General features: G+C 34.6%; 1 protein-coding gene across 4 annotated transcripts in view; it reads left to right on the top strand.

Annotated features, from left to right (window-relative positions):
* Window positions 1-12725, top strand: part of GRM1 (glutamate metabotropic receptor 1) — a 438388-nt gene that overhangs the window by 297115 nt on the left and 128548 nt on the right. For all 4 annotated transcript variants that reach the window (XM_074309606.1, XM_074309607.1, XM_074309609.1 and 1 more), the window contains exon 4: window positions 7717-7952. In XM_074309606.1, coding sequence (XP_074165707.1) covers window positions 7717-7952 — 236 coding nt within the window. The remainder of the gene's footprint in view (window positions 1-7716; window positions 7953-12725) is intronic.

Genomic DNA, 12725 nt, shown 5'->3' with positions numbered 1-12725 from the left:
TGAAAAAACGCTTGCAAAATGTAGTTGTCTTTTAAAGATTCTTCCTGTTTTTACACAACATATAGCTTTATTTCTCGTCCTCAGATGGGAAATGGAAAGCACATTCCAGGAACAGATTGTGCAGCAGAAGTGACCAGTAGGTGGGCAATGTGCTGCCATCTTGTGACAGCTTTGAACACTGATACTAAGGGCAGCTCAACAACTCAGCCCCTCAAAAAGTAATCTGCTCTCTCTCTCTCTCTCTCTCTCTCTCTCTCTCTCTCTCTCTCTCTATCTATCGATAGAGAGAGAGAGAGAGAGAGAGAGAGAGTATGTATATTTACATATATATTACACACATACATAAATATATTTGTTATTTTTCAGTTATTGTTGTCATGTCTGACTCTGCATGAATCCATATGGGATTTTCTTGGCAAAGAGACTGGACTGGTTTGCCATTTCCTTTGCCAGATCATTTTATAGACAAGGAAACTGAGGTAAATGAGGTTAAGTGGCTTGCCCAGGGTCATACAGATAATAAGTTTCCTGAGGGAAAATTCGAATTCAAATCTTCCTGACTCCAGCATTCTATCTCCTGTGTCACCTACCTGTCTCTAAGAACACAGACTAGAAAGAGGGATTGGGAAATGGGAGCAATATGAATAGTTTAGTTGGCAAAAGAGCTTAGCTTGATGTTTAAATGAAAAGAGAAAAAGTATTAGAAGCTATTTCCATCAATTCAGTTGGTAGCCAGAGACCACTAGCTGCACTTATTTTTATTACTCAAAAATCAGCTTTAGTTCTTCTAACATTATGTACCTGATAAAACATAAACTCTTTAATTCTAATACAGTTTATCCGCCTCTAAATTGTTTCTCCCTTATTATCTAATATTATTTTCCATTATGTACTCTATATTGCATCTGAACTGTACTACTCAAGCTCATATTCCTAAAGCTCTCTCTGAACTCTATGCCTTTAACTCACTGGTCTGCTGATGTGATGGACTCAGCTTATTTTTCCTTTTGAAATTTTTGCTACCCACAAAAATGCCTTTATACATATGGGTCCTTTTTTTCTTTCACTGATCTCTTTGTGTGTATGAAAGCTATGTACAATTTAGAGATGTAATTACAAATTGTTTTCAAGAAAGATTAGCCCAGCTCATAATGATGAAGACTATTTTCATGGTTTCTACTGATTTTAAGATGATTGTCAGAAAACTGAGTAGGAATTTCTTTTCAGGTTCTTGAAATCAGACATAATTAATTTACTTCCTCAAGTCTGGGCAAATCACATTATCATCATATCTTTATCACTGGAGACATTTAGCAGCTATATGACTAGATAAGGGAGGCTGTAGATTCCTGCAACTAGACTACATTAATTACTTTGTAACTATTAAAATAGATGATTTTGTATCTACACACATTTATTATACACATACTGGAGATGTAACATTTAAAGTTTAGGTTAAGACAATCCTTGGCCTCATAGAGCTAACAGTCTAGCAAAGCAATATAATTACTATATAATTATAATAAGTAATGTTGCCATTAATATTTTGGTGTATGAGAGATCTTTCTGTCTTTGACCCCCTTAGGGTATGTCTAGCAAAAAAATCTCTGGGACTAATGATACAGATTGTGGCAACTTTTTAGCATAATTCCAAATTACTTCCCAGAATAGTTGGACTAATTATATGTTTGACTCCAAGAAGCATCTCTGGTAATGACATTTCCTATCTGTGTCATTATCAATTTTCTGGGTATGAGATAAAACATGAGATTTGCTTTTACATTTCTTTAACAATTTCGAGAAAACTTTTATACAGTTAATAGTTTGCAATTCTTCTTCAGGGAACTGTTTGTTCATTTCCATTGAGGAATGACTCTCAGGATACCTATTTGTAATCTTATACTTCCTTTTCTCACCCACTCCCCAACTTTGGGAAAAATGTTCTAACTCGTGAGATGCAAAAGGAAATGTAAATAAGAATCTCATTTTATGTATTAAAAATAATGACTTTTTCCCCTTTGGTAAATAGAAGCAAAATTAATTCCATAAGGTATTAAGGCCTGATGTGGGGGAGGCAGAGGAGTAGAAAAGAACTTGAAGCTTAAAATTGACCTGGAAAATAATTGTATTATCTAATGAGTTGTTTTGACTTTTAAATGTTTACTCTAAAGTGACACTTCCTGAAGGCTTAAATAAATGAGAACATGTTCCTTTTTTAAAATGAAAGTCAGGGACTTAGTAAGTGGAATAAAGAGACTTACTTTTAATCAGCAACCTGCTACAATGAAAAAGAATGGATTTGGAGGCAGATGAAATAGGCTCAAATATGGTATTTTTTAAACTGGATGACCTTAGACAAGTACCTTAATCATGTTATATTGGAGTTTCTTCAACTTAGAAATGTGAAGATAATGCTAACTAAACACTTACAATCCTCTCCAGCTTCAAATATAAGTTTATGCTTAATTATCCTGGACCATAGATATAATAGCACATTTTGTATCTTGGACAAATATTACATAACATAGGGAAATATCTTGAAATGTAACTTCAACTAATGCTACGGTGACAAATGTGGATATCAGGAAAGATGAGCTAATACAAAAACCATGTGATAGCTTCCTTTTTAAGATAATTATTCTTGCCAAATAGGTGCTAAGCTTCTATGCACCTGTTACTTTCAAAATTTAAGTGAATACTACAAACCTCAATCACCACACTCTAGTTAAAAATTTACACTATCCCTAGAAATCTTTCAAATGACAATCAGAATTGTGTTATGAATATTTCTTCTGACTTAAGAAAGGCATTATAGTGCAGACAAGATTAGAAGGAAAGCAATAAACTGGGAAAACATTTTTAAAGTCAAAGTTTCTGATAAAGGCCTCATTTCCAAAATATATAGAATTGACTCCAATTTATAAGAAATCAAGCCATTCTCCAATTGATAAATGGGCAAAGGATATGAACAGAAAATTTTGAGATAAAGAAATTGAAACTATTTCTAGCCATATGAAAAGATGCTCCAAGTCCTTATTAATCAGAGAAATATAAATAAGACAACTCTGAGTATCACTGTTACACACCTGTCAGATTGGCTAGGATGACAGGAAAAGATAATGATGAATGTTGGAGGGGATATGGATATATTGTTGATGGAATTGTGAATATATCCAGCCATTCTGGAGAGCAATTTGGAACAATGCTCAAAAAGTTATCAAAATATGTATACCATTTGATCCAGCAGTGTTTCTACTGGGCTTATATCCCAAAGAGATATTAAAGAAGGGAAAGGGATCTGTATGTGCCAAAATGTTTGTGGCAACCCTTTTTGTAGTGGCTAGAAATCAGAAATTGAATGGATGCCCATCAATTGGAGAATGGTTGAATAAATTGTGGTATATGAATGTTATGGAATATTATTGTTCTGTAAGAAATGACCAGCAGGATGATAATTTCAGAAAGGCCTAGAGAGATTTACATGAACTGATTCTGAGTGAAATGAGCAGGACCAGGAGATCTTTATATACTTCAACAACAATACTATACGATGATCAATTCTGATGGAAGTGGCTCTCTTCAACAATGAGATGAACCAAATTAGTTCCATTTGTTCAATAATGAAGAGAACCAGCTACACCCAGCGAAAACTCTGGGAAATAAGTGTAAACCACAACATAGCATTTCCAATCCCTCTATTTTTATCTGCTTGCATTTTTTATTGCCTTCTCAGGTTAATTTTACTTTATTTCTAAGTCTGATTTTTCTTGTACAACAAGATAACTGTATGGATATGTATACATATGTTGTATTTAATATATACTTTAACATATTTAACATGTGTTGGTCTACCTGCCATCTGGGGGAGAGGGTGGGGCAAAGAAGGGGAAAAGTTGGAACAGAATTGCAAAGGTCAATGGTGAAAAATTATCTGTGCATGTATCTTGTAAATAAAAAGTTATAATAATAATAAAAGTTTTTTATAATAAGGAGGAGATTCAGATGTTCTAAGTGAATTAATGTCAAAAATTATATATACACAATTAAATTAGTCTATCACAATAAAAAATTATCATTTAAAAATTTTTTTAAAAGAAAGGCATTATAGTGTAATGGATGGAATGTTGAATTGGAAACAGAAAACAGGAGTTTTCATCTTTCTTCTTAATTTTGCTTCTATTTAGCAAATTTAGCTTCTATTTAGAAAAAATTCATTGTTTTAATGCACAAAACAAGATTACTATGATCATTATTTACATTTCCTTTTTTTCAAGGTGGTAGAGTGGGTGAGAAAAGGAAGCATAAGATTACAAGTAGATATTCCAAGAGTCATTCCTCAATAGAAATGAACAAGCAGTTCCCTGAAGAAGAATTGCAAACTATAAAGTTTCTTTTTAATTTAAGTTACTGTGGGCAAATTTCATGTTCATGAGTTTCTTCATCTATAATACAATGCATTTAAATTATATGATGCCAAGTCTCTAGCTACAATACTCATAATCCTACAAATAGTGGCTTGGACCAGCTGAGATCCTGTCCAGACTAATGGCATTCATTCAATCAGACATCCCCAAATTGGAAAACATATTCATTTCACTGATTTCATATAAAAGATAGCCCATTCATTACTCATGATAACATATATGGATTTGACTTAGTGCCCTACTCAGTGGGAAGAAGAGAGAGGCTAGAAAGTATGGGATAGATCTCTCAGAGATGCCAAATTAATGGACTTAATAAGTCAATTCAAAGCAAAGTTTGGTCTGGTTCATGTGAACATTTAAAGGAAGCTACAGATTCTTCAATCACAGATGACACAAAAAGTTCCAAAATATGACTATTCAAAAAACTTGCCCAGGAAGTTTAATTAAAATTAAATTCAAAGGAGTCACTGAATTCTCAACCTAATAAAATAAAATATTGAAGTGGTCTTTATCCTGCAGTAAATAAACATATTTCTCCCTTACTTTAGCCACCTTATTCTCAGGGACAGAGGAACTTGTTTTCTTCTGATGTTGAAATTTTGAATTGGCTTAAGAATGTAGGAAAGAAGCCCCTTTTGTAAAAGGCATTTGTTCCCTTTTTCTGGATTCCCAGGAGCAAAAATATTGGATAGCATTGGCAGAGGTGAGTCAATTTTCTGCCCCATCATACATGAGCTTTCAGTGTCTTCTTGGCTGAAATTTCTTTCCCAATTTCAATAGTTATCCAAACCTGGAACTATTTCTGTGGTTATTGACAGAGATAATAACATGCATTTATTCATCCATCTATCCATTCAACAAATACTTATTGGATATGTAATAGGTTAAAGGCATGCATGAAATATTATGTATAATTCACAATTTTCTGACTGCTTGCACAATGACCTCAGCCAAGCAAACAGCGAGAATTCTATACATTTCAAAACACTGCATAGTTTTGAAGGGAGAGAGGACTCTGTTATTTGCTTCTTTCAGTTAATCAAAATCTATCTACTTACTATATGGTAGGCAGGCAGTTTGGGGTCCTGGACATAGATAATATAATACAGAATAAAACTAAAAAAGTAAGTTGGAACTGAATTAAGAATAGTGTTGAATTCCAAACAGAGATTATATTTAATTAGGTATCACTACAATCTATTAATCAAGGAAGTTTTATAATCAGAGTTATGACTTAGTTATATCACTTTGAAAGGCAAGTAGAAGATGTATTAGAGAGAGAAAAGACTGGGACAGGGAGATCAATTAGGAGGCTATTGTAAGAGATGATAAGGACCTGAACAAATCATGTGATCTTGTGAATGATTTGAATATATGGAATAAGGAAGAGTGAGAAATCAAGAGACTCTGAGATTGTAAAATTGAGTGCCCAGAAAGGATGGTGGTAAGTGACTTTGACAACAATAAGAAGTTGAGGAAAAAATAGGATTTTATGAAAAGAGATTGAGTTTTATTTGATCATTACAAAACAATATGATATGGGCAATAGCCTATTGATGACACAGGACTCAGAGAGATTAGAATCAGATATGCAGATGTAGAAGTCATCTAGACAGCTAGATAGCAGAGTAGATAGAGAATTGGGCCTGCAGTCAAGAAGACCTGAATTCAAATCCAATCTCATACATTTACTAGCATTCAATTAACTTCTATCTGTTTCCATTTCCTTAACTATAAAACAGGAATAATAATAGTACTTACCTCTCAGGATCAAATGAGATAATGTTTGCAAAGAACACATATTGGATGCTATATAAATGCTTATTTCCCTTCTTCCACTCAGTGTAGAAAAGATAATTAGATTCATGGGACCTGAGAGAATCATTATGTGAGAGACTATAAAGAGAGATGATCTGGAATAATTATTGAGGAAAGCTACAATTTAAGGGGATGATATGATGAGTCAGCCAAGAAGGCTGAGAGATGGCAGTTAGAAAAGTGAGAGGAAGACCAAGAGAGCAGTGACAAGATAACCCAGAAAGTAGAGTGAAGGAGTAGTCAGCAGTGTCCAATGCTGCAAAAAGGCCTCCCAGAGGACAAAAAAACTACATTTGTTTTTCCATTTTCTCTCACTTTGATCCTACCCCAGCCCTTGACTATCCAGAACCATTAAAGTAAAGGCATATGCTGGTCCTTCCTCCCTCCCTACTGTCCTTTTCTCTGCAATCATATAGCCTCTACTTTCATTATCTTTTGACTTCATTATTCAGTGACCTTTTCATTGGTCTCCCAGGCTGTATTTTCTTCCCCTTCCAATCCATCTCCCATATCACTGACAAATATGTTATTTTTAAATACAGATATGACCTTGTCACCTCAATACTAAAACAAAACAAAACAAAAGCAAGCAAAAAACAAAACAAAAACAAAACACAAGAAACCTTCAGTGGTACTTCCAGAAATTTGGCTCCCAATCTTATTTAGCTGATTTCTATATGCATTCTCAGATCTAGTAAAACTAATCTATGACTGTCCATCTCCTTCCTCTATAGTTTTGAACAGATGGTGCCTCATGACTGAAAGTTGCTCCCTCTTCACTTCTGCCTCTGAGAATTCTAGCTGCTTTCAAAGCACAGTTTATGGATCACCTCTTACTCAGAACTTTTCCTGATCTCTTCAGTTTTTTTTTTTTTTCTCTTGAAATTACCTTGTTTATTTGTATGTATTATGTATTTGCTTATCCATCAATTGTGTCTCCCAATAGTATGTATTGGAGGTCAGGAACTGCTTTGTTTCCAACTGCAACACATAGTATATCTCTCACATAATAAGCACTCAATTAATATTTGCTTCATTTTTACAGATTTTATTGGCTATATTGTTACTTTTTTCAGTTTAGGAGTTCCCAGTTTTGTCTCTGCCAAGCACTATTTCCAACTCTGGTAATTACTATATTCCATTTCATTTTGTCTTTGTGCTGACTATTCATCACAAGGGAAACCAGGCAACAAAGTATGTGAGTGGCTCAATGAAAACTCATCCACATGGTATTGGGGGGGAGGGGAAGGAATCAACAACACACAGATGTCTAAGTGAAGAGATGGAACAACAATTTCAGCTACACAGACAAAAGGCAGGTAATTAGACTTTTATGTCTACTAATGGTATAAATGGATCAGCTCTTTTGTCTATCATCTTGCATTCACTGGGTTTAATTGTTGAGTGTTCCCTTTCATACCTAATGCTCTACCATGTATGGCTTGTTTATTTACTTTTTATATTTCCTTTTCAGTGATGGCTGGGCAGACAGAGATGAAGTCATTGAAGGTTATGAAGTTGAAGCTAATGGAGGTATCACCATAAAGCTCCAATCACCTGAGGTCAGGTCTTTTGATGACTACTTTCTAAAATTGAGGCTGGACACCAATACTCGAAATCCATGGTTCCCTGAGTTCTGGCAGCATCGATTCCAGTGCAGACTTCCAGGACACCTTCTGGAAAACCCCAACTTTAAAAGGATCTGCACAGGTATGTCATTCTCAGAAAGAAATTTAAATCATATTTATTAATGGAAAGTTTGACCATAGTAGACTAATATTATATTCTGCCTCTTCTATCCCCACTCTTCTGAACAACCTTTATTGTAAGAGTGGAGGTAGAAGAGGTAAAGAGAAAGGCAGATAAAGCGAATGTAATAATGAATTACCATTACTAGCATTGGGAGGATAGATGAGAAAAAATCAATTTGAAAATTTATGAATTTTCAATATGCTGTCAATGCTGTGTCAATTCTAACTCCACAATTACCTCATGCACATAGTTTTATACATCTATAAACAGAAAGAACCTGAGAAGACATTTAGTTCAATCTTATTATTATGGGATCTCATAACATGAATACTATCTCTTGTGAGCCTCACAATAACCCTATGAGTAAATGCAAAATTATCCCTATTTTATAGATGAGGAAACAGAAGCTAAGAGATTAAGAGGCATATTGCTTGTAAGTATCTAAGAAAGCATTTGAATTCAGGTCTTCCTATTTCTAGCACTCTTACTCATTATGTCAAATGATTTGCCTAGGTTTGCACTGGTAGAAAGTGGAAGCAACAGAACTTGGTCAGGTTCTTAGATATCTCAATTGGCATTCTTTCCCTTTGCTTTCTCTTTATTCACATAATCATCATCCTAGTTTATACCCTTCTCACTTCTTTCCCAGACTATCACGACACTCTCCTGTCTAGATTCCTAATTTCTGATTCATCTTCTAAAACAAAGTTGGCAAAATAATCTTCCTAAAATACATGTTTGACAATGTCATTATTCAAGGTAAATCAGGGTCTCCTTATCTCTAGGATTAATATACCTATTCCTTGGCCATTCACAGTGATTCCAGTCACATCACACATCATTCTTCTTCCCATAGTTTTCATTACCATGAAGATGGCCAGCTTGCTATTCTCCTATCTTAGCATTCCATCTTCTTATTCTATACTTTTGCACAAGCTGTAAATGAACCTTGCCTTACCTAGTAGACTTTTTAGTTTCTTTTAATGCTCACCTCCCTGTGAGATGACTTTCCTCACCCCTACAGTTGATTATATTCTTTCCCACTTCAGATGATCATATAATTAGCTGGGTGCATGCTGAATAGTCTCATATAGTAACTCTTTGATATCATGGGAAGGTTTTTTTTGTTTGTTTGTTTGTTTGTTTTTTGGTGAGCTGGGGCTTTGGGTTCCCTGTGTTTAATACAGTGATTTGCATAGATGTTTAGGAACTTAGTAAGTGCTTCTCATATTGAATTGACATGTAAATGCAGTGGCTATTACTTAGGTCTTCTGCAATCACTCCCAGTCTCTAACATCCCACAACTCCAGGGAAGGAGGGCAGGGAATTCTATGAGTAATTAGGAGAACGATTCTGATCAAGTTTAATCTGAGATATGAGAGAAATTCTTAGGGTAGAGCCCAGTAGTGACAATGTCAGACTTTTCACTTTATTAAAATCACATATTTGATCATTATGACATAAGCATTTTGATATTCCCTACATTTTTCTACATTATTTAGGCATGCAATTTTTCCTTCATTATATTATTTTTGATGTTCAGCGATTTACAGTGAAGAATGACTTCATAACCCCATTGGGGTTTTCTTGGCAAAGATATTAAAATGGTTCAACATTTCCTTATTTTACAGATGAAGAACTAAGGCAGAGTTAAATGGCATGTCCATTTTCACATAGATTTTAAATACTAAAGGCTGGATTTGAACTCAGGTCTTTCTGACTCAGCAATGTCATAAATACTTTTCTATTTTGAAGGAGTCTAGCCTGTGTCATATTAACACTGTAAACTGAGATGACAGCCTTTTTTTTTTTTTTTTAAAGGTTTGATTGAGCACTAATGTTACAAAGTCACAGATTTACTCATTGACTTGTTAAATTTTTATCAAAGTAGGTAGTGGATACAAATAAGTATAATCAATGATTTTCAGTCTCAGGTAGCTCATGATCTACTCAGGGTAACAAAAAAATAACAGTATAAATCAAATAGCAATGGAAGACAGACATAAACCATCTCCTGTTGGCAAGGTACTGTGCTAGTTTCTGGGGCCTGAGAGACAAAAATGAAATAATTTGTGACCTGAAGTTGTTTCTATTTCATGAGGGCATACAATATGTATGCAGGTTTTTTCAATGCAAAACAATGTGAGGAAGAATGAAGCACTATGCACTATAGAGATAAGGGAGACTTCATGGATGAGCAGTCATCTGAGCTAAAGCTTGAAAGACAAGGATTCTGGGAGGAAAAGAAGATGAAAGAGGGATCTCTAGGGGAAAGGGGGATGGAGATGCAAGGGCATCTAGGCATATGGAATGTAAACCCTGTGAAAGAGCAAATAGTTAAATCAGGCTGGAATATAGAGTAAATAATAGGGAATTATATAAAATAAAGGTAGAAAGGTAAGTGAGAAGAGATTGTAGAAGGCTCTAAATTCCAGCCTAAGGGGTATGCATTTTATTTTTCAAAAAGAGTGAGTCATTGAAGATTTCTGAATATAGAGTCTTATACTAATAAACAAATACATAAGTAAACACAAAAACTTGGTGTTTTATAAAGCCTAATTTGACATCTCTGTACAAGATAGATTAGAAGAAAGAAACTGGAATCAGGGAGCCAAATGGGAAACTATTACAAAAGACAAAGAAAGAAAGGATGGTCTGAAATAGAGGGATGAACATATGATTGTATATGATGGATGGAATGAATAGGAAAATATAATTGCTAGAACTTGACTATTACTTAGCCAAGTATAAAGGAGATGAGAAATCTAGGATAATTTCAGGATTATCAACAAATGTGACCTTGGGGACAATGGTGACATCAATAGAAATTGGGAAATTTGGAAGAAGTATGAGTTTGTGGGAGAAGATGAAGAGTTTAATTTTGTACATTCTGAGTATTAGCTATTTCTCTATGTAGAGATGTCTAATAGGTAGATGAAAATGTGTGTCTATAGTTTAGGGTAGAGAATAGTATTGAATATATAAATTTGAGAGTCATCTTCACTTAAATGATGACCAAACTCATGAGAATAGAAAAGATTATCAAGAAAGAACATTTATAAGAAAGAGCAGAGAATCCAAAACGGAACTTTGGTAGAAATTTGGGGAATAAAAAAATTCATGATGAGCCATCAAAGAAGACTAAGAAAGAGTCATCAGATCACTGAAGGGACAATTTGGAAGAAATATTATGCAGAAACCAAGGAAGCAAAGAGTATTCAGGAAGAGGCAGGGATCTGTTTATCTGTTTGTGTTCAAAGTAGAGAAAGACTAAGGTATACAAAGATTGAAAAAAAAGTTATTAGAGTAGCAGTTAAGTTGATGAAATAGGAAAGAGTAAACGTGGAAAGAATAACCTGATGATGGGATTTACTGATGGGATCAAGAGAGTCGATTTCCAACAGTTCAGAAGTGAGTATATTATGAGGAAGTGAAGGCAGCAAGTTCATACTTTGTATTTTTTATATAAATCCCTCCTTCTAGGAGCTTTGTAATGAGCAGAAGGAGAAATAATGAACAATAGCTCAGAGAAATGGCAAGACCAAATGAAGGATTTTTTTTTTTTTTTAAAGAATAAAGGACACTGGAACAGGTTATAGGCAGCTAATAAATAGGAAAAGATTAATGATGTTACAAGAGGTGTAAATGTGACTAATTACCTAACATGCTTTACTTTTCTTTCTGTTCACAATAAAGTTTGACAAACCTTTTCTTTCTTTTTTCTTCTCTTCCTTCCTCCCTTCTTTCTCTTCCTTCCTTCCTTTTTTCTTTTTTCTTTCCTTCTCTCTTTCTCTCTTGCTTTCTTACTTTTGGAGTTTTAATGCAATACTATAGGAATTATAATGTATAACCAAAAAGAATATGAGGGACATTTTCACTAGTATGGACTCATCTTCTATTACATTTTCCAGATCTCCTCCTTTTGGGCTTTTAATCAATCAATTATTATAGACTATACATTTGTTGTGTGTTGAGCACTATGAAGCCTCATGAGGGAAAGGGGTAGGGACACAGAAGAAATAGAAAAGATACTTCATGTCTTTAAGGGCTTTATAATCTAATTGGAATTATAAGGAACTTTTTGTATTTGCAGCATATAGTCCTTTGGATAAATGCTCCATGTGGATATTCCATGAGTTCCATAGACGTTAGGGACTTGCTCAAGATTACACAGTTAGTTTAGTCTAAAAGACATGTCTTTGGACTACTCCTATACAATGTTATTTCCACTCTACTATCCTGCTATTATCCTTCGCATATGAGCATTTACTTTAATTATTTCACTTATTTAAACTTTGTTTCCCCAACTAGATTATAACTGTTTTGGAGGCAGAGACTGGATCTTAGACTTACCTTGAAAACTTCATAGACAGTGGCACAATGCTGTGTAAAGTGTGTGTGTGTGTGTGTGTGTGTGTGTGTGTGTGTGTGTGTGTGTGTGTGAGAGAGAGAGAGAGAGAGAGAGAGAGAGAGAGAGAGAGAGAGAGAGAGAGAGAGAGAGAGAGAGAGAGAGAGAGAGAGAGAGAGAGAGAGAGAGAGAGAGAGAGAGAGAGAGAGAGAGAGAGAGAGAGAATTCTCTTTGTTATTGTAGGTCAGCACATGTTCTGGGACACTAATCATTTATTGATTAATTTGATAAACCAATAAGTTGTGGGGCATTGGGAAAACCCACTGCATTTAGAATCTGAAGTTCTTAGTTCAATTTCTCAGTGACTGATAGTGTGAATATGG

Source organism: Sminthopsis crassicaudata, chromosome 4 (assembly GCF_048593235.1).
Source record: "Sminthopsis crassicaudata isolate SCR6 chromosome 4, ASM4859323v1, whole genome shotgun sequence".
Classification (NCBI taxonomy): domain Eukaryota; kingdom Metazoa; phylum Chordata; class Mammalia; order Dasyuromorphia; family Dasyuridae; genus Sminthopsis; species Sminthopsis crassicaudata.
The sequence above is the reverse complement of the archived record's forward strand: the minus strand, read 5'-3'. Positions and strand labels throughout refer to the sequence as shown.